This window comes from Moschus berezovskii, chromosome 5 (genome assembly GCF_049115385.1).
Source record: "Moschus berezovskii isolate FMDL1 chromosome 5, NW_MosBer_1.0, whole genome shotgun sequence".
Classification (NCBI taxonomy): domain Eukaryota; kingdom Metazoa; phylum Chordata; class Mammalia; order Artiodactyla; family Moschidae; genus Moschus; species Moschus berezovskii.
In genome coordinates this window covers 111,866,543-111,893,741 of record NC_142464.1, presented here as the reverse complement: position 1 = coordinate 111,893,741, position 27,199 = coordinate 111,866,543, and the positions used below count along the sequence as shown (strand labels likewise).

Below are 27,199 nucleotides of genomic sequence, written 5' to 3'. Positions count from 1 at the left end.
CTTCTCCTTTCCTTATTGGATAAAATGAGACAGTATGCAAGAAAATATTTTACATGCTATGAAATGCTATATAAATGTGAGGAAGGTGTAAATACATCCAACTTAATGAACTGATATTTCTAGGGGCCTCACCTCAACAGATCCCTACAATTAAGCTTTCCTCCCTCTTGTCTGGAAGAACAAAGAAGCTCTCCTCTTCTAAGTAGTATCAAAGGCTTCAGTTCAGTTCAGTTCAGTCGCTCAGTTGTGTCTGACTTTTTGCGACCCCATGGACTGCAGCATGCCAGGCCTCCCTGTCCATGACCAACTCCTGGAGTTTACTCAAACTCATGTCCATTGAGTTGGTGATGCCATCCAGTCATCTCATCCTCTGTCGTTACTGAGCAAATATTTATCAAGGGCTTACTAACATTTTATCATCTTACTTAATCTCCATCATCACTTTACAGATAAAGAACCGAGGCTTCAAAAAAGCTGAATAATTTACCTAAAATTAAAAAAATTAAGTACTAATGCCCAGAAAGTCCCCTTTCAGAGCCTATGCTTTTAATCACTGAGCAATACTGCCTTCCCAATGACTGAGGCAGCTTCTCTGTTTTTCCCCCATTTTCATTGTCTATTACTGCATAACAATCCACCCCAAAATCAAATGGCTTCAATCCAATCCCCTTATTTGCACATGACTCCGCAATCTGTACTGAGCTCACCTGAGTCGTTCCTCTGTTGACTTTGTCTGGAGTCACTCAGGAGGCTTCAGCCAGCTGGGAGCTCTGCTGGGGCTGAACCTCCCACAGGCTCTCACCCTCCAGCCTCTTCTCCGTGCGGCCATTTACCGGTCAGCAGTCTGGACTGGCCTCTAGTCCAGGCTTTTTTACATCATGGCAGATGGCTTCCACAGGATGACAAATCCCACTGTGTAAGTGCTTCCCAGGCCTCTGTTGTCATCATACTGGCTGATGTCTCATTGACCAAGGTAGTCACAAGGCCAGGGGCAAAATCACAGTGTATGAAACCCAGGAGGTGGGGTTCACTGGAGGTCATCGTGTTTACCACAGCTCCTGTCTTCCCATCTACCTTCTCATTCATTATTTATGCCTCCCCCTGCGCACAGCAAATACTTGGATGACCACGTAGGTGTCTGACCCTTTGTGACCTTATGGACTGTAGCCCGCCAATCTCCTCCATCCCTGGAATTCTCCAGGCAAGAATACTGGAGTGGGTAGTCATGCTCTCCTCCAGGGGATCTTCCTGACCCAGGGATCAAACCTGTGTCTCTTACATCTCTGCATTGGCAGGCAGGTTCTTTACTACTAGCGCCACCCAGGAAGCCCTTGGATGAGCATGAAAGTGTTAGTCACTCAGTTGTGTCCGACTTTGTGACACTGTGGATTGTAGGCTCCTCTTTCTATGGGATTCTCCAGGCAAGAGTACTGTGTGGGTTGCCGTGCCCTCCTCCAGGGGATCTTCCTGACCCAGGGATCGAACCCACATCTTTTATATCTCCTGCATTGGCAGGCGGGTTCTTTTCCACTAGTGCCACCCGAGATATGGATCAGCATATTAGAATACAAATAAACATTTCCTGTAACTGCACTTTCCCCTCTATCTTACTCTCCTTCTTTTCATAGCCAGCTATCTTTTTTTATTTTTATTATTGATTGATTGATTTGGCTGAGCTGAGTCTTAGTTGTGATATGTGGGATCTTCAGTCTTATTTGTGGCACGCAGGATCTTTAGTTGTGGGATGTGAATTCATAGGTGAGGCATGTGGGATCTAGTTACCTGACCAGAGATCAAACCCCAGCCCCCTGCATTGGAAGCAGAATCTTAGCCACTAGACCACCAGGAAAGCCCCTCCCAGCCAACCATCTTAAGAGTTTTGAGTATTTCTTTTGTTTTTAACATAATTAAATTGTAAGTGTATATAATTTAATTTTCAATGATGGCTTTGTTTAATAGCCAGCTCACAAAATTCCTGAAAAGTCAGCAACTGGCTCTCATGAGCCAGGACAAGCTGGATCTGTCTCTCTGTTTTCCATTCTCAAGACCAGAGGCAAAATTTAAGGCTCTGACCATCTCTCATCTTGAAATTGCAGTTTCCTCCTGGTCAGTCTCTCTGCTCATCTGTCCCATACATCATCGCACCAAGGATCCCTTCTAACACTCAGATGTGATTATGTCACTCCCCTACTCACAATCAGTCATTGAGGCCCCATAGTTTTTCAGCTGGAATTTAAAATTCCTAGTTGAATACACAAAGACTTGCCTTGTTTTGAGCCTTATCTCCCTCTGCTTCACCCACTAACACCCTCGGAACACAAACATACACTGTCTTACGACTTTGGACTGTCACCCATGCTGTTTGCGTCCTCAGATTGCCCTTCTGTCTTTCATACAGCTAACTAGTACTGACTGGTTTTTCAAATCTCAGGTCAAAAACTTTCTCTTCTGAAAGTCTTCTCTATACAGGAGCAGTAGAGTGTAATGATTAAGAACACAGACATAAAGGCAAACTCTTAGGTCTCAAACATTGGTTCTGCCACTTAGCTGAGTAACCTTGAACACGTTCAGTTCAGTTCAGTTCAGTCGCTCAGTCGTGTCTGACTCTTTGCGACCCCATGAATCACAGCACGCCAGGCCTCCCTGTCCATCACCAGCTCCCGGAGTTCACTCAAACTCATGTCCATCGAGTCGGTGATGCCATCCAACCATCTCATTCTCTGTCGTCCCCGTCTCCTCCCACCCCCAATCCCTCTTAGCATCAGACTCTTTTCCAGTGAGTCAACTCTTCGCATGAGGTGGCCAAAGTATTGGAGTTTAGCATCAGTCCTTCCAATGAACACCCAGGACTGATCTCCTTTAGAATGGACTGGTTGGATCTCCTTGCAGTCCAAGGGACTCTCAAGAGTCTTGTCCAGCACCACAGTTTAAAAGCATCAATTCTTCGGCGATCAGCTTTCTTCACAGTCCAACTCTCACATCCATACGTGATCACTGGAAAAACCATAGCCTTGACGGACCTTGGTTGGCAAAGTAATGTCTCTGCTTTTTAATATGCTATCACTTAACCTTAATTTCCTTACTAATAAAATTATGAAAATCAAGTGTTAGCTGGTAGAACTATTTAAAAGATTCAAAGAGTTAGTATGTGCAAAACCCTTAGAAGGGTACCTAAAACTTAAGCCCTTCAGGCTCAGTAAATGTTAGCAGTGTGCGTGTGTGCTAAGTCGCTTCAGTCTTGTCTGACTCTGTATAGACCACCAGGCTCCTCTGTCCATGGGATTCTCCAGTCAAGAATACTGGAGTGGGGTGCCATTTCCTTCTCTGGGGGATCTTCCCAACCCAGGGATCGAACCCATGTCTCTGATGTCTCTTGCATTGGCAGGTGGGGTCTTTACCACTTAGCGACACCTGGGAAAACAATGTTAGTGTTATTAACTACCTAATTGTAAATGCTTCTTATCTGTATTTCCACGGCATTATGTGCACACTCATCACATTATACTAAATCATCGATTTCCTTGACGCCCTCCTTTGTTACTCTTCAGACAGGAACCAGGTGGCCCCGTGCTTAGGCAGAGTCTATCAAGTGCTCAATAAATGAATAAGAGTGAGTGAGTAATGCGGGCTCTGGCCAACTGGACACATATTTCTTTTTTACTCATTTGGTTTCATTAGATTTGAGAAAGTGAAGGGAATTTGTGAGATCCTGTGGTCAAATCAAAGGGAAATGTGTTCTCAAATGTAATTACCTGTACATACTGCTACTAAAACTAAAATCAGAAGGAAAGTAGTCTTAAAACCCACAATATTTTTGCTGATTGATTCTGCTTTTGTGTTGCTACCATTTTAAAGAAGAGTAGTTAACAGTCTCTTAGCCTAATTCCATTGTTACTTGTGATGAATGTAGGAAAGACTCGTGGAGTTAAAGGGAGCTTTGGTCAATGTGTGGGCAAAAGGACTTTATATGGTCCACTGGAAAATTCTTCTGACCTCACAGCAAAACTTAGATTATATTATTTTCTGAGGCTCTACATTGTTGTCCAAGAATTGCTATTTGACTTTTAGGGAAAATGAAAAAAGCAAAAAGATGAATCGAGCACTTCTTAGGCATCAGGCATTTTTACAAATACTATTTCTTCTTTTCTTTCTTTCTTTCTCTTTAACTGAAGGATAATCACAATACTGTGTTGGTTTCTCCCATACATCAACATGAATCAGCCATGGGTATACACAGTCCGCTCCCCATTGAGCCTCCCTGTGGGGGAGTTCTAATCTTCACAGAACTGAATTAGATGTTGTACTAGGGTTCTCCAGGGTGGAGGGGGCGGGGGGATATATGTATGTTTATGTGTACAGACAGAGAGAACGAGTGTAAGAAGTTGGCTCATTCAATTATAGACACTGGTAAAGTTCTGTGATCTGCCTTCACAAGCTGGAGACACAGTGAGCATGGGGATTCCAGTTAACTCTGCAGCTCTAGTCTGAAGGCCTGAGCGCCAGATGTGCTGATGAGTATATGCTCCAACCAGAGAGCATCCATCCAGACCAGTGTTCCCACTCAAACAGCGAGGCTGAGGGAGCAAATTCTCACTTACTCCAACGTTTTGTTCTATGCAGGTCCTCACCAGATTGGATGAAGTCCACGCACACTAAAGGGCAATCAGCTTTATGCAGTTGACTGAGTCAAATGCTAAAAATCTCATCAGAAACACACTCACAAATGCATCTAGAAATAATGTTTAACCAGACACCTGGGCATCCCACAGGCCAGTCAAGTTGTCACATAAAATTAACCATCACATAGCCAACGAAGACCTACTGTATAGCACCAGGAACTCTTGTTCAGTGTTATGTGGCAGTGTGGGTGGAAGGGAGTTTGGGGAAGAATGGATATATGTACGCATATGGCTGAGTCCCTTCGCTGTCCACCTGAAATTGTCACAACATTGTTAATTGGCTATATACCAATACAAAATAAAAAATTTTTAAAAAATAAAATTAACCATCACAGGTGTTATCCCCATTTTCACATGGGGAATCTGAGGCTCAGAGTGCTAAGTAACTTGCCAAAGATTCCATGGATGCAAATGTGGGTTCACATTCAACCATATGTGTTTCTAATCCCAAAGCACCATGTTCCTTCTCCTAAGCCAGTAGTTCCAAATCAGGTGAGTTTGCCCTCCAGGGTGACTTGGCAATGTCTAAAAACATTGTTGGTTGTCATAACTGGTGGGGATTAGGGGACTTGCTACTGACATGTAGTGGGTAGAAGTCAGCAATGCTACAAAAATCCTACAACGCACAGGACAGCCCCCACCACTAAGAATTATCCCACCCCAAATGTTAATGGTGCCAAGATAAAGAGACCCTGTGCTAAACTATACTATTTTATATTTTAACAGTTTTCTTAAATAGTAGAAAAATATGCTGATCTAAAACATAAATGCCTGCTGCTGCTGCTGCTAGAATTCCATAAATCTAATAAATACTGATGGAATGAGTGAGTGAATATTAAATTCTAGATTAAGATTTTAATAGCTTCACCTGCCTTAGAAAATCTGGGAATAGTAAGTGATGGGTACATGAGAAATTATTTTTAAAAGGGAATCAGTTTGCAGGTCCAGACAAAAGCAAAATATTGTTCAAGAAAAGAAATGTAAGTATGATTTAACAGAAGAAATTACTATTTGGCTCAGTTGTGAAGAATATTTACATTGTCATAATGTTAAATAATGATTTAAATAGGAATTGTGATAGTTACTTTAGGAAGAGGGGAAAGAGGAGAAGAGTATTGTGTATATATGTGCATGTATATTTGTGTGTGTGTGTGTTAAGTGATAGCTGATATAGTATTAAATCAGTTGGATAATGTTTAAAATTAACACATTTTTAAATACCCACTTAAAATATTTTAAATTATTTTAAAATATGAGTAACTAACAGAAGAAACTGCCCCCTTTCCGTAAAACATCAAAGTATTATTTAAGCTCTAGGGATGCATTTATATATAAAACTATGACTGTAAGAAAAATCATCTAAAACAGTCATCTCCCATTTCTAAAACTCTGAATGTGTGAGTTTCTCCAATACCAAGAAGCAGTTTGTTGAATCCAAACCTAACACACTGTATTACTTCACTTTGTGACTTTTACATTCACTGTGAACACTTACAGACCTTCAGACCTAAGATCTGCATACGCCTCCAATTAAGAAAGCACAGTCATCAACAGATACAAGTTCTGCCAAACACAGCTGGGCCAAAAAATTCCAGGAGTCATTCTCACTGGGACACAATTGAAAAACTGTCATGAATCTGTCTTTTCAGACACATTAATCCACAAAGACAAGTGCCTTTAAATACAAAGGACAGTATCAAGCTCAGTATTTGCTAAGAAGAGTATCTTTTAACTTCTTACAAAGAAACTTTTACCCATGACTGTTAATTATCTTCTTGATTTACAGGTCTAGAACAATGAAGACTGTGATTTTTTTCCTATGCATTTTGGGGACTGCAGGTGCTATTCCGGTAACTGTCCTTTCCTCTGTTGTTCCTTAAATCTCTCCCTCCTGACATTCAGTTTAGGAATCCTCCATTTTAAAAAAATGTTCTTGAGTTTGTGCTATTTACTGCGTAATGTGTTAATCATATCACTTGATTTTATAAAGCCCTAAACTGTTAGGAAATAAACAGATCAGGGATGGCTCCAACCAAAAAATAAATAAGTAAGTAAAAGTGTTCTTATATATAATAGTTTAAATTTTTTTAATTTTAATCATATTATTTTTCCCATGCAGAGAATGAATGTCTAGTAAAAATGAAATAAGGCACTTTTTCAAAATAAATTTCTTTAAGAACTATCAGGCTCTCCAAATATAAGTGAAACTGTTTACTAACAGTCTGTTAGCCAAATACCAAAGAGAAAAGGAAGAAATAAATTCTCCTATGGAAGCTCGCCATACTAATATGAGAAATCTAAGAAATTAGTTTGAGAAATCTTGGAGCAAATACCCACACTTTCCAGCAGTATTTTCTGCAAGATCAATACATCCTGACTGAGAAATTCTGAGTCTATAATAGAAACAGGAATCAAGCGGTTAAGCACAGAAAAATGATATAAATAAATTAGATCCTAACTCATCCATGGAGGTGCATCCAACCAAGCATGCTGAAAGCAGACAGGACTAAAACATTCTTTTCTTCACAACCAGATATACTGGCCCCAGAATTCACCTTGTAATAAATCAGCCACACAGAAAGCAGATCGTTTGAGACCATGTCAGCAGCATTCAAATACCTGAAAGCTGTCTTTGTTTGTTTCTTTGTTTGATTATAGCTTGGATGATCATTTGGCTATCTCCCAAGAGATCTATATCATCCTTAATCAAACTAAGGGATTTGTGCCTTTTTTTCTTTTTCACCAAATGAAGGAATCAACCTTCTTAAAACAGACAAAGCACTTTATCTCTTGTCCCTTCCCTCCCCTCTCTATTGCATCCAAGATTCTGTCCTTGCTTTTTGGATAGCTTCTGGTTGCCATCTGTGTCGGCAGGGATAAACACCATGCCACCCGGACCAACAGTTCTTAGAAAACAGAATTTGTGACCACCCCTGAGAATCGTGCTTAAGTAGCAAGGAGCTACTCCAGCTGGAATGATACATTGTCCTCTGAAATTACAGAAGTGGAATCACTGTTTTCAGCATAGAGGGAAGTTCCCACAGAACCATTGTTTTCTTGCTCTTGCAGCTGTTGTCACAAATGTAAACAGGCATCAAAAGTGTCTTTGAGCCGAATGTTTGAATGGCACGCCTGTCTACAGACATATTCCAGATGTTTCCCTATTAGGAAAACGTGTTTTGATACAGATTCGGTCCATTTGCAAAAAGCTAAGTATCTTTTCGAAGGATGCATCTACTAAAAATATTGTATCATTTTCCCCACCTGCCTGAGTTCTCCAGAAATCAGTGGGTTCTGTATGGTTAGGAGATTCCCCCACGGATTTCCAGAGGGTACACGTGGACAGAATGATGAAACAGAATTTTGCCTTTGAAAATTCCTGAAAGATAAGCTGTCATGTTTTTCATGCATTTCTTCCAGCTTGCTGAGGAGGCGTGGGGAGGCAGAACACAGACTAGGGGAGCATCTCTCCGCAAAGCCAAAGACCCCCACCCACTACTGTCATCCATCAGGCCAAACTGGCCACCGTTCTTTCTCCACATTCCTCTGAGGGCTTTTCTGGAGGGGTCTTCCCTGGTGGCTCAATCAGTAAAGAATCCGCCTGCAATGCAGGAGGCTCGGGTTTGATCCCATGGTCTGGAAGATCCCCTGGAAAAGGGAATGGCAACCCACTCCAGTATTCTTACCTGAGAAAAATCCCATGGACAGAGGGGCCTGGTGGGCTACCGTCCATGGGGTCACAAGAGTTGGACACGACTTTGCAACTAAATCACCACCACCACGTGTTTAAGACTTTGCCTTCCAGTACAGGGGGTATAAGCTCAATTTGTGGTCAGGGAGTTAAGAACTCTCATGCCTTGCAGCCAAAAAACCAAAACACAAAACAGAAGCAATATTGTAACAAATTTAATAGAGACTTTAAAAAATGGTCCACATAAAAGATCTTTTTAAAAAATTGTTTCTTGGATACTTTATTCAAATATGATCATTCCTTTTAGTTGAAAAGATCATAAGCAAGAGAGGAAGCCACATCTTAAAAAACCTCATACACTATATATTTCTTTATATTATACAATCAACAATACAGGACCTGCTAATGGAGCAGACAAGTCAATCCAAATAAAATCTGAGTTTTATACCTACACCTGGACCTGTCTGACATCTGAGTGTCCACAATATCTCCCTAATAAAGATCTGTGATAAATACCTGCCTAAGATACCAGACAGTTCATATTATTACCACTGTAGGATATTACTACTGGCTATAGTAATTTTTCACTTGGATTATCCCTTTAAAATTCAGAAAATGTGTTACATACTTAGCCTTAGCTTGATATTTCTTCTCATTGGATGAGAAAGTAGAGATGAACAATTTGTCAAACCACCAACAGATAGTAAATAGCACAGTCAAAACTTGAAGCGAGGTCCCTTGGCTCTATGTCCAGTTGTTTGACTTTCCCATCAAGCCTCACTGCCCAACTCTTCACCTATGCCTCCAATCTTGCTAGAAATAGAACCATTCCTCTAGCAGAAACAATATCCAATATCCATTCAATTCTACTAGACCTGGAGTCCTGTTTCATGTAGTTTATTAATTAGTTCAAGATTAAATTATTTTTTACTATTTTACATGATTTCTCAATGGATATAAGACTGATAGTGTTAGGAGAATATATAAATACAGAATAAAGGATTTATAACTTTTTCTGCTAATTATCAGTGAGCACTTATAAATTAACTTGAGAAAATGTTCAATGCAATGATAACCTATGATTAATCTGACTTCAATCTGACTTTATGCTAAAGAGTTTTCAAAATCATGAAGTTTAAATGCTTTGTAAAAGTTTGAAATAATTTCAAAAATTATTTTGGAAAAATTTGAAAATAATTCCAAAAGTCAAAAGTTGCAATTCTTGAGATCATTTTGCCCTATTTTCCCCTAGTCTCTGCAATATAACTTTTTCTTAATCATAACTGGGATCTTGTTATCACTTAAGATTATATTCTGACTATTTGCTTATATCTTTAAAAATTCTAGAGTATCTTTTTGCTGATGTTACAAATGAAATATATTACTACTAACAATGATGACAAGAAAAAATAACTAGAAATTTTAAGCATTAACAACTAGGCATGAATAACACAAGTCAGTTTTTAATTTTTTTTCCAGACACAAGCAAGGTTCCTATCTGATCATTCCAACCCAACTGCTGACTCCTTGAGTTCCTTCCAAAAGGCTGAAACATCTGAGCACACTGCAATCCCTCTTGTAGAGGTTGAAGATGCAGAAAATAAAAGGGAAACTGCAACATCCATAGAAGACCATTCCCATCATAAGGTAAAATTGTACTAGTACAATTTTTTAAGTCTCCAAAGGCCTCAATTTTAAAGCATGGCTATTATAAACAGTGCTGCAATGAACATTGGAGTACATGTGTCTCTTTCAATTCTGGTTTCCTCGGTATGTATGCCCAGGAGTGCGATCGCTGGATCATATGGCAGTTCTATTTCCAGTTTTCTGAGGAATCTCCACACTGTTCTCCATAGTGGCTGTACCAGTTTGCATTCCCACCAACAGTGTAAGAGGGTTCCTTTCTCTCCACACCCTCTCCAGCACTTATTGCATGTAGACTTTTGGATAGCAGCCATTCTGACTGGTGTGAAATGGTATCTCATTGTGGTTTTGATTTGCATTTCTCTGATGATGAGGGATGTTGAGCATTTTTTCATGTGTTTATTAGCCATCTTTATGTCTTCTTTGGAGAAATGTCTGTTTAGTTCTTTGGCCCATTTTTTGATTGGGTCACTTAGTTTTCTGGAATTAAGCTGCAGGAGCTGCTTGTATAATTTGGAGATTAATCCTTTATCAGTTGCTTCATTTGCTATTATTGTCTCCCATTCTGAAGGTTGTCTTCTCACCTTGCTTAGAGTTTCCTTTGCTGTGCAGAAGCTTTTGATTTTAATTAGGTCCCATTTGTTTATTTTTGCTTTTATTTCCAATATTCTGGGAGGTGGGTCTTGGAGGATCCTGCTGTGATTTATGTCGGAGAGTGTTTTGCCTACGTTCTCCTCTAGGAGTTTTATAGTTTCTGGTCTTACATTTAGATCTTTAATCCATTTTGAGTTTATTTTGGTGTATGGTGTTAGGAAGTGTTCTAGTTTCATTCTTTTACAAGTGGCTGACCAGTTTTCCCAGCACCACTTGTTAAAGAGACTGTCTTTTCTCCATTTTATATTCTTGCCTCCTTTGTCGAAGATAAGGTGTCCATAGGAGCGTGGGTTTATCTCTGGGCTTTCTATTTTGTTCCATTGATCTATATTTCTGTCTTTATGCCAGTACCATACTGTCTTGATGACTGTGGCTTTGTAATAGAGCCTGAAGTCCGGCAGGTTAATTCCCCCAGTTCCATTCTTCTTCCTCAAGATTGCTTTGGCTATTCGAGGTTTTTTGTATTTCCATACAAATTGTGAGATTATTTGTTCTAGTTCTGTGAAAAATATTGTTGGTAGCTTGATAGGGATTGCATTGAATGTATAAATTACTTTGGGTAGTATACTCATTTTTACAATATTTATTCTTCCAATCCACGAACACGGTATATTTCTCCATCTATTTATGTCCTCTTTGATTACTTTCACTAGTGTTTTATAGTTTTCTATGTACAAGTCTTTTGTTTCCTTAGGTAGATATATTCCTAAGTATTTAATTGTTTTCGTTGCAACAGTGAATGGAATAGTTTCCTTAATTTCTCTTTCTATGTTCTCATTATTAGTGTATAGGAATGCAAGGGATTTCTGTGTGTTGATTTTATATCCTGCAACTTTGCTGTAATCATTGATTAGCTCTAGTAGTTTTCTGGTAGAGTCTTTAGGGTTTTCTGTGTAGAGGATCATGTCATCAGCGAACAGTGAAAGCTTTACTTCTTCTTTTCCAATTTGTATTCCTTTTATGTCTTTTTCTGCTCTGATTGCTGTGGCCAAAACTTCCAGAACTATGTTGAATAGTAGTGGTGAGAGTGGGCACCCTTGTCTTGTTCCTGACTTTAGGGGAAATGCTTTCAGTTTTTCACCATTGAGGATAATGTTTGCTGTGGGGACATTGCAGCACTGTTTATAATAGCCAGGACATGGAAGCAACCTAGATGTCCATCTGCAGATGAATGGATAAGAAAGCTTTGGTACATATACACAATGGAGTATTTCTCAGCCATCAAAAAGAATGCATTTGAATCAGTTTTAATGAGGTGGATGAAATTGGAGCCAATTATACAGAGTGAAGTAAGCCAGAAAGAAGAACATCAATACCGTATATTAACGCATATATATGGAATTTAGAAAAATGGTAACCTAAACCCTGTATAAGAGACTGCAAAAGAGACATAGGCATTTAGAACAGTCTTTGGGACTCTGTGGGAGAGGGTGAAGGTGGAATGATTGGAGAGAATGGAATTGTAGCATGTATATTATCATAAGTGACCAGTCCAGGTTCGACGCATAAATTTTCCTCTGTTCAAAAAAAAAAAAAATTTTAAAGCATGGTTAAACCAACTACCTTATTCACTCTAAGTTTAATTTTTAAAGATGCTGATCATAGAAATACGTGTATATGTATGACTGAGTCCCTTTGCTGTCCACCTGAAACTATCCCAATGTTGTTAATTGGCTGTACTCCAATATAAAGTGAAAAGTTTTTTTTAAAAAGATAATGATCATATCAACTGCCTCCAATCTCTAAAAGAATTGTGAGGATTAATGAGTTTTTCTTGTTGGGCTGAAGTGGTACATAGTTCTTATATTTCACAAAATTCAAATTCAGGTTAAACTCGTAGTTGTTGAACGTGAAAAACATCATAAATAAGTTTATAAGACATTGTGTGAAGAAAAAGAATAATGATCTCATTCAATGTTGCTTATGAATTGCAAATATGATGTAGATTAACGTTATCATTTGTTTCAAGAATAAACTTTTTTTTCTTCAGCCTGAAAAATCTTCAGTGCTAAAGTCAGAGGAGGAAAACGATGATCAGTCAGCAGATCAGGAGGAGAGTTACAACCAAAATATGGGATTACAGGACCAAGAGAAAACTGAAAGTGACTTAACTGAGAATGTGGAGTATTCACCAACTGAAGGTACATTGGACCCAAAAGCAGACATGCGTGAACCTCAAAAGGAGAAACTCCCAGAGAGCTTGCTTGCTCGTGATGTTAGTTCCGTTATAGATTCGAACCAACAAGAAAGTATCACAAAGACAGAGGAAAACCAAGAACAACCTGCAGACGACTCCCAGCCTCAGCTGAAGAGTCAAGACCTAAGTGATCAAGGAAACCAAGATCAGGACAGAAACAGAGGAGAGGAAGGAGGAAAAGAGCCAAGTGAAGCTGGTACCCACAGCGATGATGAAGAACGCGAGACAGAGGTTCCCAAGGAGCCTTCTAACAACGAGCAGGAAGAAGACAGTACCCAGTCGGATGCTGTTTTGGAAGAGTCCTATCAACCAACTCAAGAAAGCCAGATGCAGAAAGAGGAACTTGAACAGGATAGCCGAGAACAAGAAGAGGAAATCACCAATGCAGAAATGGAAGAAGAAACTGCACCAGAAACCGATAAGCCCAGTCAAGATACAGAATGGCAGAGCCAAGAAGGAAAGCCTGGCCCTGAAGTTATCAGCAACCATGAGGAGAAGGATAAAAAGACCCTTTCTGAGCCTTTACGGGTGGAGCCTGCTGATGGTGTTAACGCCATGGCCAGAAATCACGGGGCTAAGGATGACAGCGATGATGGCCCCAGACACAATGTGAGTGAGGACTACTTCATCCCAAGCGAGGAGTTCCTGGAGAATGAAAGAGCTCAGTCTATTTACTATCACACCAAACATGAGGAGCAAAGAGAAAAAGCACAGGAGAGCGAGAACGCAGATACCAGTGAACCTGCAGAAAACCAACGGGTGAGATTATCTCCAATGATGCTTGTCCGATAAAGTGGTTAGCTTTATTTAAAAAAAAAAAAAAAGCCATGACCTTTCTCTGTGCTCTTACAATCTCTTGTGCCTATCTCTCAGTACCTTAGTAAAATATTTGATAATTATGTATTTTTCTCTGCATCTCCATCATTAGCCTGAAAATACCTGTTTTATTTGGGTTCCCCTAGAAACAGACCCTGGATTTTAGTGCAGTTTGTTTGAGCGGTACAGGGACAGAGAGGAGTGGAGAAGGGATTCAGGGAAGAAAAGGAAGGTGATCAGTGCTACATCAGTAAAACTGTGTAAAGCAGGTTTCTCTGAATTATCAAATTTGGAAAGGGAAGGAGCTATGGCTTTTACACAAGCTGAGAATTGCTGGAGAGGTGTCAATTTCCAAGTATTTCCGATCTATCCTTGAGAAGGCCTTCTAGAGTATCATGGTTTTCCAGGCACCGAGATGCAGATACTGGCAGCAGAAAGTTCCTGGTGCTAACTAGAAAGGTAAATTCTAACAGATATAAGGATGGGAGATGTGACAACAGCTGCTCTTACGCCTTGAGAGCAGACACCAGGTCACAGTCAGGCTGAATCACCAATATCTTGCAAAATGCCTCTAATAAAATAGATCCAGCAATGTTTGTTCATTTAGCTTATAGGCAACAAACAAAGGCTTCAGCCACAACTTTATTAAGCAGAAATGCACCAAAATGATAATCAGGTAACAGCAACAGGGTTGGGGAAAGGAAGAAACATTGTTATTTGGTTGTTTAATCATTTGGAGCTTTCATGCAAAACCCTGGCAGGCAGCCACCAGAAGCATCTAATATAGCTTTTTGGTAGGCAAGGTGGACAGTAATTTAGATTCCTGAGAACTCTGCCGCCATTCTAAGGTAGGAGTTTTCTTACATTTTAGAAACCTGGTAAGAAATTTTCCCAACAGCTTCCTAGAGATTACTGACGTAATCGTGTCTTAAGAGGATTGCATGGTAATACCGCATTTCTGCTGTCTTCCCAAACCAAAGGGGGAGGCTCCAACTTTGCTTCTGGTGTTGGTTCCAGCTTTTACTGGGTAAACTCAGACATACACCTCTGAACCCAGTTAATAAAGATAGAAACAAATCCTGTTTTCAAAGGGCTACCGTCTCTTTCCACCACTGTGGCTCGTGTCTCCCTCTGAGATCTAAAATGATTGGGGTAGGGACTTCCCTGGTGTCCAGTGATTAACACTCTGTGCTGCCAATTCAAGGGGCGTGGGTTCGATTCCTGGTCAGGAAAGTAAGATCTCATATGCCATGCAGTGTGGCCAAGAAAAAAAATTTTTAATAATAATTAAAGTAAAATAAAATGATTGAGTATGAAAAGATGTGAAGGGATGCACAGTGAAAATATAAATAATGGCACAGCTTTCCTCTAAACGTAATTCCACTTCTGCTTTTGTTATTATACAGGCCAAGAAAGCAGAGAGCTCACCAAAAGATGAGAGCTCAACTGAAGGCCACACGAGGGTGCACAGTGTCGGTGAGAATGGGCTTAGCCTGCTGTCTATAACTGTATCAGGGGAGAGATGGAATGGGCCATGCTGGGTTATGCCCATCCCTTCATCAGAATTCTTTCTTTCCCAACTCCTTCCCTAGGAAATGCTCCCATAAATTGTCAACATTCTCCTGTGCACATTTGATAGACATCTATGGTAACTGTGTTTACAAACTGGAAGTCCAGTTGCAATATTACTGGTAGAATTCTTTTTCTCGAAATCATTTTGCTTTGAAGAAGCATTAATTCTGCCTTATCTACACTCAAACCCATAACTTAAGAATTTAGATTCCATATTAAATTAAGATCTAACCTCAATCTTTGAGTTTCCTCAGTGGCTCAGATGGTAAAGAATCAGCCTGCAATGTAGGAGACCTGGGTTTGATCCCTGGGTCAGGAAGATCCCCTGGAGAAGGGAATGGCTACCCACTCCAGTATTCCTGCCTGGAGAATTCCATGGACAGAGGAATCCAGTGGAGTACAGTTCACGGGGTTGCAAAGAGTCAGACACAACTGAGTGACTAACACTTTCAATCTCAGTCACACACCCCAATCACAAAATTTTAAATTTCAACCAATAAAATTCTCGTGGCTTATTTAGCTTTTGACCAATTTGTGCAGCATGGCATTATAGATGTCAGACTATGACCATTACAGGCTGGCCAAGAAGAGCTGTTTGTTCTTTTTAAATCCCCAATCCAAACTGCACAGAAATCTAGCCTATTGTGTAAAATAGCCTCATATCAGAGGGTCCCACTTGAAAATCAACACATTCATTATGAGGGAGGGGATATATGTAGACTACAGCTGATTCACTTTGTTGTACAGCAGAAAATAACACAACATGGTAAAATCATTATACTCCTCTAATAACAATTTTTTTTTAATTTCTAATGTTTCCCCAAATTTTCTGTTATTCATGAAAATGGAACTATCTGGGTGAATCTGAATTTATGTACTCAATTTAGCTTTGTCCATGTTTCCTGTCCAAATTTTTCTGTTAGATTCTTGCATGAGCTTCCAGTGCAAAAGAGGACACATCTGCAAGGCTGATCAACATGGAAAACCCCACTGTGTCTGCCAAGATCCAGCATCTTGTCCTCCTACAAAACTTCTTGATCAAGTAAGTATTTTACAAAATGGTCTTTAAAGGACATCAAACAGTTGGGTGATTTGAATGAAAGTAATTTGCAATTGAAATTTTTGTTTCAAAAAAAAAAAATGTAGGGACTTCCCTGGTAGTCCAGTGGTTAAGAATTCATCTGCCAATGCAGGGGACACAGGTTCAATCCCTGAACTGGGACGATCCCTCATGCCCATGCCATAGAGCAACTAAACTCATCAACAAGAGAAGCCACCATGATGAGAGGCCCTTGCACTGCAACTAGAGAGTAGCCTCCACTCGCTGTAACTAGAGGAAGACCATATGCATCAATGAAGACTCAACACAGTCAAAAATTTTAAAATTAAGTTTCAAAAGAAGTAAATGTCCCAGTTATCATCTGATATTTAAATTACAGCCAAGAGAAACAAATGCCAACAAAATCAAAGAATTCAACTGTGCCCCCAAATAATAATGGCATTAATGTAGAATTCATATCAAAATTCATTCTATCCTTGGAATCATCTGCAGTTTTTATTTTGCATTTATCTAGAGATAAATTGTCACCACCATGGGTATAAGTTAGTTGATTTTGGATGGCCAGATGGGATAGTTACGGTTTTAATAGCATCCTCTACCTGACCACATTTTTGGCTCAGCAGTTGGTTAAACAGCCTTTAAGGAGGAAAGTATTTTCCCAATGAACATCTGTCAACTTGAGGTTTTTCTCATGCTTATCTTTCCTAGGTCTGTGGCACTGACAATCAAACCTATGCCAGCTCCTGTCGTCTCTTTGCTACTAAGTGCAGGTTGGAGGGGACGAAAAAGGGGCACCAACTGCAGCTGGATTACTTTGGAGCCTGCAAATGTAAGAGTCCATCACTACTGACATCTACCATCGCCAAAAGAGTTTGGAGTGAACCTGAATAAAAAATATATATACATGTGTACTCATATATATATATATATATATATATATGGGCTTCCCTGGTAGCTCAGCTGATAAAGACTCTCCACCTGCAATGCAGGAGACCCTGCTTCAATCCCTGGGTTGGGAAGATCCTCTTGAGGAGGTATGGCTACCCACTTCTTGCCTGGAGAATTTCATGGACAGAGGAGCCTGGTGGGCTATAGTCCATGGGGTCTCAAAGAGTTGGATATGACTGAGCAACTAAGCACAGCACAGCACAGCACTCATATATATGCAGACAACATGAACAACAAAATATAATGTAGTTCTGAATTCAGGCTGTATATTAAGATAACTGGGAAGACTTTTTTTTTTCTTTAATTAGGAGAATGGGGACTTCCCTGGTGGTCCAATAGTTGGGACGCCATGCTTCCAAAGCCAGGGACACAGGCTCCATCCACGGCTGGGGAACTAAGATTCCATGTGCCTTGCACCACAGACAAAATAAATAAAATAAAAATTTTTAATAAAAATTAGAAGAATAATTCCCAGGCTTTAACCATAAGTGATTCTGATTTAATTGGACTGAGTTGGAACCTTGATATTGTTCATTCATTTGTTTTCAAAGTAACCTAGACAATTCTAATGTGCAGCCAGGGTTCAGAACCACTATGATAATGTTATCCACTTAAGAACTGAGATGAATCATTGGAATTTTGTTAAATTAGTTGTCCTCTTCCCAAGTTAAACTCTGCCAAGAAGTTTTAACAACAACTTATTCTTCCAGACTTTTAAAAATTTCTCTTCCTTCCCCAGGATATTCTCAATTGTGTTTGCATCTTCTGGTTACTAAATGATTCTCCACATGAGCAGTGCTCACTAACCTCTCCTGTCCTTCCGGACACATGAGGGGAGTCAGTTTCTCAGCCCCCTTGATGTTAGATGCAGCCATATGAGTTGCTTTGTCCGGTGAAATCTGAGCAAAAATCATCCATGTGAGTTCTGGGCAGAGCGTTCAAGAGCTGGTATATGGGGACTTCCCTGGGGGTCCAGTGGTTAAGACTTCACCTTCCAGTGCAAGGGGTGAGGGTTCAGTCCCTGGTTGGGGAACTAAGACCCTACATGCTTCTTGGCCAAAAAACCAAAACGTAAAACAGAAGTAATATTGCAACAAATTCAGTAAAGACTTTAAAAATGGTCCACATCCCAAAAAATTCTAAAAAAAAAAAAAACATGAGCTGGTGTATGGCTCTCCATGCTCCCTTCACCTTGTGTTGAGATGGTGGCATCTCCCCCACCCTAAGCCCCAGAGAGACTGAGATGAGCAGAGCTCAGTTGCCAACTTGTATGGGACATTTAGCAGGATTGAGAAATAAATGTTTGATGTGATATACAACATAACGGTCAGCACTGCTGTCTATATGAAAGTTGCTAAGAGAGTAGATCCTGAAAGTTCTCATCAGAAGGAAATAAAAAATGGGGGTCACTATATGAGGTTATGAATGTTAACCAAACTTGCTGTGCTATCCATTACACAATATATATGTATGTAAAGTCATTATGCTACACGCCTTAAACTTACAGGGTGGTATGTCAGTTAAACCTGAAAAAAAATTGTTCCTTTAGGTCGAGATTTGGTAAAGAATCTGCCTGCGGTGCAGGAGACCCGGGTTCGATCCCTGGGTTGGGAAGATCCCCTGGAGAAGGAAATGGCAACCCACTCCAGTATCCTTGCCTGGAAAATCTCATGGACAGAGGAGCCTGGTGGGCTGCAGTCCATGGAGTCACAAAGAGTCAGGCACGACTGAGCGACTAACACACTTACCACAGTATTAGCTAACTTCTGCCTTTTTCTCTTTTCTCCTAATAAATAACTCTTGTGACCTCCACCTCTGAATTCCAACTCTCTGATTCTAGAGCAGTGGTTCTCAGTCCTTGCTGCATGTCACAATTACTTACGGAGCTTTTAAAGCATCCGGATTCCTAGGCTCCACGCCAGATCAACCAAATCTTTGAAAGGCTGCTGGCACCTGGTATGGCTTTACAATGCTCCTGGCAACTGTGTTTCAGCAGCAGGACAAAGGACCACTGTTGTGATGGAGGACCAGTGAGGATGCTGTCAGTCACCGGAAGGTGTTAAGCATCCTGTTATGAGGATTTTTCCTGGGACAGGAGTAAGACTTCAAAATTAAAATCAGTGTACTTTCCGTTCGGAACAGCTATTCCTGCTTGTACGGACTTCGAAGTGACCCAGTTTCCTCTAAGGATGAGAGACTGGCTCAAGAATATCCTCGTGCAGCTTTATGAACCTAACCCTGAACACTCTGGATATCTGAATGAGAAGCAAAGAAATAAAGTAAGTTATCCACGGTCAGCTACCCTGTCTGTCTACCGGGGAAAAAGGTATGGACCAGGAGGGAAGTAGGGGGAGGGCTTACTTTCCTTTGCAAAACCACACCTGGTTGATACATATGGATGAACAGAGCAGTTCATGCCCCAAAGTTTGGGACATGGCCAAACCCCACCCCATCCCCATTTCTACACTCAGGGCAGGGGACTTAGCAAGGGCTCTGGAACTCATACCCAGAACAAGCTCTACTGACCTCAATTCAGTGTTCTTATCTTCAGGCCCAGACATATTATTTAAATCTAAACCTCTTTCTTACCCTCATAGACCAGACACAGATTTATGATATAAGATCAGTTCAGTTCAGTCACTCAGTAGTGTCTGACTCTTTGTGACCCCATGGACCGCAGCACACCAGGCCTCCCTTTCCATCACCAACTCCCAGAGTTCACTCAAAGTCATGTCCATTGAGTCAGTGATGCCAACCAACCATCTCATCCTCTGATAAATCCATTATTAACAATGTCAGTACTATATTAAGATGAAAAAGGGCAGAATATTGGTTCTAGAAGTTCCCAGGGGAAAACTCTCATCTGATAGTTTTGAGTGTATACCAGGTACCTGGAGTTGATTTGCACTCTGGAAATACAGCAAAGAGGAACTCCCCAGAGGCTCAGAGGTAAAGAATCTATCTGCAGTGCAGGAGGTGCAGGAGACCCGAGTTTGATCCCTGGATCAGGAAGACCCCCTGGAGAAGAGCATAGCAACCCACTCCAGTATTCTTGCCTGGAGAATCCCATGGAGAGAGGAGCCTGGCGGGCTACAGTCCATGGGCTCTCAAAGAGTCGGACACTACTGAAGTAACTTAGCACGAACAATACAGAAGTGAAGCAAACAAAAAATCTCTGGCTTCATGAACTTATATTCTAGGCAAAGAGACAATATATAGTTATATACAGGCATGCTAAATCACTTCAGTCATGTCCAGCTCTTTGTGACCCCATGGACCATGCATAGCCCGCCAGGCTCCTCTGTCTGTAGGATTCTCCAGGCAAGCATACTGGAGTAGGTTGCCATGCCCTCCTCCAGGGGATCCTCCTGATCCAGGGATCAAACCCTTGTCTCCACCATTTCCTACACTGGCAGGTGGGTTCTTTACCACTAGTGACACCTGGGAAGCCCATGTATGTGTATATAATTATGGGGCTTCCCAGGTGGTGCTTGTGGTAAGGAACATTAGATACAAAACATGGAATTCAGTGGAGACACCTCATGGCATCACACCAAGACTAACCTGACATGAAGCAGGCACTGGATGGAAATACTTAGACCAGGGTCACAACCTCCAGAATCTAACGCCTGATGATCTGAGGTGGAGCTGATGTAATGATACTAGAAATAAAGTGTGCAATAAGTGTAATGTGCTTGAAAGTGAAGTGAAAGCATTAGTCTCTCAATCATGTACAACTCTTTGCAACCCTATGGACTGTAGGCTGCCAGGCTCCTCTGTCCATGAGATTTCCCAAGCAAGAATACCTGAGTGGGTTGCCATTTCCTTCTCCAGAGAATCTTCCTGACTCAGGGATCGAACTCAAGTCTCCTGCATTGCAGGCAGACTCTTTACCCTCAGAGCCACCGATCATTCCAAAACCTTTCCCTCCTCTGGGTCTATGGAAAAATTTTCTTCCATGAAACCAGTCCCTGATGCCATAAAGTCTGGGGACCACTGACTTAGAGGATTAAGAATGGAGCATGCCAAGGGGGAAGAGCAGGACTTTTCACCAACTAAGTGCCTAGATCAGTTCAGCCCTTTTCATTCAAACCTTCTCATTGTTTTAAGAAACATGATGGATATTATTTGGTTAAAAGATCAAAAAAAGATTTAAATTTCTTCGAAAACTGCAGGATTTTTCACTGTTAGCTATTATTCTATGTAGAAAGGCTGTAGTGTTGATTAGTTAGAAGGCGTGTAATTTATTCTCAAATAACATTCTGGGTTTGTTTTCCTCTGTTATTGTTAGAATGACTCTTCAAGTAAAGTTTATTAAATGGTAATTCCATTACACTTGTCTGATTCTCTGATGATCCTCTCCCTTCCGAAGGTCAAGAAAATTTACCTGGATGAAAAGAGACTCTTGGCTGGGGACCATTCCATTGACCTTCTCTTGAGAGACTTTAAGAAAAACTACCACATGTACGTGTATCCTGTCCACTGGCAGTTCAGTGAACTGGACCAGCATCCTCGGGACAGGTAAAAACTGTCCACCTTCCCGTCACTAGGCCATGTCCCTGATATGTAGTGGCTAGTTGTTTAAACCAATAGAATTCTAAACAGATTTAGGAAACTTCCCACTTCCATTGGAGAACACAGAAATGCCAAATAAATAAGGCTAGGAGTCTACATACAAAGCTGCTTTGAAAATAACAGAATATGGCCACACCTCTGCTTCCTAGTTCACTTGTTAGGGTCCAGCCCCCCACAGAGACTCTTTCAACTCTTTCTTATTTTTTTTTTTAATATTTCTTTATTTGGCTGCACCGAATCTTAGTTGCAGCATGTGGGATCTAGTTCCCTGGTCAGAACCCGCGCCCCCTGCACTGGGAGCTCGAAGTCTTAGCCCCTGGACCACCAGGGAAGTCCCAACTCATTCTCATTCTTCTTTTAAAAAAGTATTTATTTATTCATATTTTTGGCTGTGCTGGGTCTTGTTGCTGTACGGGCTTTCCTCTAGTTGCGGCAAGTGGGGGTTACTCTCCAGGAGTGGTACACAGGCTTCTCATTGCAGTGGCTTCTCTAGTTGCAAACCACAGGTTTGAGGACTTGTGGGCTCAGTAGTTGCAGCTCCCAGGCTCTAGAGCACAGGCTCAATAGCTGTGGCGCACGGTCTTAGCTGCTTCCCGGCACGCAGGATCCTCCCAGATCAGGGATCGAACACGTGTCTTCTGCACTAACAGGCTGACTCCTTACCACTGACCCAACAGAGAAGCTCTCTTTCTCACTCTTGATCCTAAATTTCCAAGATACTCTGACAGACCCCACTTGAGTCAAATGCCTACAATCGGGTAGGCCGGTGGTAAGAACTAGGTTGCATAAACATGATTCTTGGGGTGCATCCCGATAAATTTAGGGTGGAAGGAGGACAGTTCCTAGTGAAGAAGGAAACCGTATGCATTGACACTCAAAAAGCTGCATCTTACCCATAAATAGTTTATTTCATTTGTAGCTTTTCATGAAAGTACTATGTATTTGCCATCCTTGGCAACCTTGTGAAAGAAAAATGCCCTTGGTGATCTGAAGAGTCCCCTTTTCATACATCAATTACTCAGTTAACTGGCTGCCATTTATCTCGTCGCAGGGTCCTGACCCACTCTGAGCTTGCGCCTTTGCGAGCATCTCTTGTGCCCATGGAACACTGCATAACGCGCTTCTTTGAAGAGTGTGACCCCAACAAGGATAAGCACATCACCCTGCAAGAGTGGGGCCACTGCTTCGAAATTAAAGAAGGTAAACTGATCATCAGCCCAGGGAGAGGGGTGTTGTCTTCCCCCAGACAAGCCCTAAGCCCTGCAGTTCCCAGAGAGGTCCTGCTTGCTGTATTAGCCTGCAACCTAGAAGCCACAAGGTGGCAGTGTCCCCGGTAGAATTGCTGTCACTGCAAGGTCATTTCTTAATCTCTGTTCCAAAGGGTGTACCATTGTGCTCAGTCACTCAGGCATGTCTGACTCTTTGTGAACCCCTGGATTGTAGCCTGCCAGGCTCCTCTGTCCATGGGATTTTCCAGGCAAGAATGCTGCAGTGAGTTGCCATTCCCTTCTCCAGGAGATCTTTCAGACCCAAGGATTGAATCCAGGTCTCCTGCATCTCCTGCACTGGCAGGTGAATTTTTTTTTACCACTGAGCCACCTGTTCTAAAGGGTAGCAAGGGTGAATATTTAAGAGACAAAGGCACTGAGGTCTCAGAAATCGGTTAAGCCTAAGAGAGTGATGTGAACTCCGAGAGCTGAGCCAAATCTCAGAAGGCTACCCTTCTGAGCAAGGAAGGATTTTATAGCCTTCCTTAATTTGAATATTGGGCCAAACTTTAAAAATTGTATGCGAAACTGAAACTCCAATACTTTGGCCACCTGATGCAAAGAGCTAACTCATTGGAAAATACCTTGATGCTGGGAAAGATTGAGGGTGAAGGGGGTGACAGAGGATGAGATGGTTGGATGGCATCACCAACTCAATGGACATCAGTTTGAGCAAACTCCAGGAGATAGTGAAGGACAAGGAAGCCTGATGTGCTGTAGTCCATGGGATCACAGAGGTGGACAAAACTTAGTGACTGAACAACAATGTGAAGGGTAAAACAGCAAGCTTGATTCTGAAAATCGGAGATGCCAGAAGAATCTTAGAATTTATTACCAACACAAAAGATTTTCACCAGTAATACCCAGATATAACTCCTTTACTCCCAAAGGAATTCCTCCTGCAGTGGAGGAATTTAAATTTAGACATTTATTTTGCTAGATTATGTCTTAATCTACTTCCTTTTCTTTTCCTAAGTTACAGTCAATTTTTTTGAGCAACCATGTTTTTAATAATCAAGATAGGGAAAACAGTAAAAATAAATGAGCAACCAAATCTGCTTGCAGAATATAAATCAACAATGAACAACAAATCTCTAAAGCAGGGGTCTGATCCATATGTTCATAACATACATACATGTAGGATGAATACACAACCAAAAAGAAAAGTAAGTTCATCAAAGGTCAGAGTTTCCCCAAGAGGGAATCTGTGGGACCTTCACTTTAAAAATATTCTTCATGCACATGTGTGATGTCTTGACATTGGAAAGAAAGAATTGGAATATGAGGATTTAGTCATTTATGCATAAACAGATGAGCATTTCTCTACAATGTTATTCTATGAAATAAACACAGCTGTAGCGAGCCAAGAATGAATAAGCATCTGAAAGTGAAAGCTTAGTTGCTCAGTCACGTCTGACTCTGAGAACAGATGGACTGTAGCCTGCCAGGCTCCTCTGTCCATGGGATTTTCCAGGCAGGAATACCGGAGTGGGTCGCCATGCCCTTCTCCAGGGGATCTTCCCGATGCAGGGATTGCACCCGGGTCTCTTGCATTGCAGGCAGATTCTTTACTGTCTGAGCCACTGGAGAAGCCTGGTAACATAAGCACAATTGTAATGAGCAAACAATGGAGAAGCACCTCACTCTGCGTGTTAGCTGTCTATTTCTGCACAACGAATTGCCCTAAAGGTTAAAAGTTTAAAATCTCTCTCACAGTTTCTGAGGATCAGGAATCCCTGGTAGGGGCCACGCTGAGGATCCACGCTTTAGGATCTGCTCTAAGCTCATTCACGTGGCTGCTGGCAGGAGCCTTCAGTTCCTCACCACGTGGTCCTTTCCACAGTGCTGCTCATAACATGGTATCTGGTTTCCTCCAGAGCACGTGATCAGAGAGAGATGGAAGGAGAGAGAGAGAGTCCAAGAAGGAAGCCGCAGTGTCTTTTAGGACTAATCTCAGGAGTGACATTTTTCTGCCATATTCTGTTTGTCACACAGTCGAACCCGGCCACAGTGTGGGAGGAGATCGCAGGAGATGGGGATCACTGGGGCCTCACGGAGACTGGTGACCACATACTATTTGCACCCTATTAGCATCAACAGGAAATTAACAGGAAGTTAAGAACCAGACTCAAGCAAATAATGCCAATTTCCTTTCTAACATCTCTTCTATAAACACAGAATATGTGTTATCTGTGTGGCTCAGAAGGTAAAGCATCAACCAGCAATGAGGGAGACCTGGGTTCGATCCCTGGGTCGGGAAGATCCCCTGGAGAAGGAAATGGCAACTCACTCCAGTATTCTTGCCTGGAAAACTCCATGGACAGAGGAGCCTGGTAGGCTACAGTCCATGGGGTCACGAAGAGTCAGACACTACTGAGTGACTTCACTTTCACTTTCACAGATATCTAACATCTATTTTACATACTCACATACATCCCTAAAAAGGGTTCAGTTCAGTTCAGTTCAGTCGCTCAGTTGTGTCCAACTCTTTGTGACCCCATGAATCACAGCACGCCAGGCCTCCCTGTCCATTACCAACTCCCAGAGTTCACTCAAACTCATGTCCATCGAGTCAGCACAGTGTTTTCCAACTCCGATGTTAAAAAGACAAAATGTACCCAAGCTGCCCCGCCCCCTCCTCTCCACCAGAATCAAGAGAAAAATTTAGCTGAGACAGGACATATTTATGCATGCCCTCCTCACACGGCGCATGATTTTAAGGGCGTGATCCAAAGGCAAATTTAAACAGAGGCATTTCAGGAACCCAGTTGCCCTTCACTGTCTGTTTTGAAACTTCTGGCAGCTCTTCAGCATGTGGGCCCCCTTGTGCTGGCTGATTGTCTGGGAGAAGTAGGAAGAGCTTCAAGTTCAGCCACTCGCAAAGCCCCTAATGATCTTGTTTGTTCACTGTGGTTTGGCCATGATTATTTAGAAGAAAGGAAAGATTTATCACAGAGTAAGCCAATAAAGCAGATATTAAATATTCAGTCGGAACATATAAACAAGTACCGATTTGGGATGCAGCTAGGGGAAAAAAAAGGGCTATTTGAAGGCATACCCTTTACTCCCTTAGGACTGAGAAATCCACAGGGCAAAATACATTTTAGCCAGTGTTGTCCTGAATTTTAACTTCCTTTGCTCTGAACTAGATGTGCTGAAATATTCCAGCTCTGTCATTAACGAGTTCTGCAGATTAGGGCATGCCACTTAACCTCAGTAAGTCTCTTCCTTGTGTGTAAAATGGGATTCAATGCAGAGGTGAGGAGTCTTATTTATTGAATACCTATGACATACCATGGACTGACATATATCCATGTGAATCTTTAGGAAAACCTTCCAAGTAAGACTAATAGGGGAAACAAGTCACATCATGCAGGTCCTACTAAGCCAGTTAAAGATGTTATCCTCAGAGTACTGGAGGATCACCAAAGTGCTTTAAACAGGGCAGTGATTTCACTGGATTTGTATTTAAGAAGGATTCTTCTGGTTACATTGTGGATAAGCCAGAGAACCCTTGTGGTAAATCCAGGCAAGAACTGATGAGAACTTGAATTAGGGCAGCTGTAGTGGGGGAAAAAGACAAGCAAACATATTTCAACTATATTCATTTTATTTTTTATTTATTTGTACATTTTCTTGGCCTGGCCATGCAGTATGTGGGATCTTAGTTCCCCTACCAGGGATCAAACCCGCGGCCCCTGTGTTGGAAGCACAGAGTCTTAACCGCTGGATTGCCAGAGAAGTCCCCTTGAATATATTTTAAAATATCGACATATTCAAGATATAGTTGAGAATATAAACATATTCAAGATGTATAGTATGTAGAAATAATAACACAATGTTTGATAGGAAACACATGGAGGCGGGAAGCCGGCAGTTGAAAGACTGAGAGGCAGAGGCCTACAGTGCCCAGGTTCCTGGCTCGGGCCGGGCAGACTAAGGAGAGGTACTTTCCACTGAAACAGCAAACACAAGAACAGAAGTTGGCTTGGGGAAAATGTTAAATCCCATTTGGAACACATTGTGTTTTTAAGTCCTTGGGTGACAGTGTACAGTTGATAGTTGAATATATGGGTCTGCTTTTCAAGACGGAGT

The 27,199-nt window shown here is 41.4% G+C and overlaps 1 protein-coding gene across 1 annotated transcript in view; it reads left to right on the top strand.

The window, feature by feature from the left end:
• SPARCL1 (SPARC like 1) overlaps positions 1-27,199 on the top strand; it is a 49,581-nt gene that overhangs the window by 19,432 nt on the left and 2,950 nt on the right. Inside the window, exons 2-10 of the mRNA XM_088836473.1 lie at positions 6,466-6,529; positions 9,850-10,017; positions 12,659-13,624; positions 15,088-15,157; positions 16,177-16,295; positions 17,022-17,142; positions 19,404-19,540; positions 21,634-21,782; positions 22,888-23,036. Of these exons, the coding sequence (XP_088692599.1) occupies positions 6,476-6,529; positions 9,850-10,017; positions 12,659-13,624; positions 15,088-15,157; positions 16,177-16,295; positions 17,022-17,142; positions 19,404-19,540; positions 21,634-21,782; positions 22,888-23,036 (1,933 nt within the window). The 5' untranslated portion in view covers positions 6,466-6,475. The remainder of the gene's footprint in view (positions 1-6,465; positions 6,530-9,849; positions 10,018-12,658; positions 13,625-15,087; positions 15,158-16,176; positions 16,296-17,021; positions 17,143-19,403; positions 19,541-21,633; positions 21,783-22,887; positions 23,037-27,199) is intronic.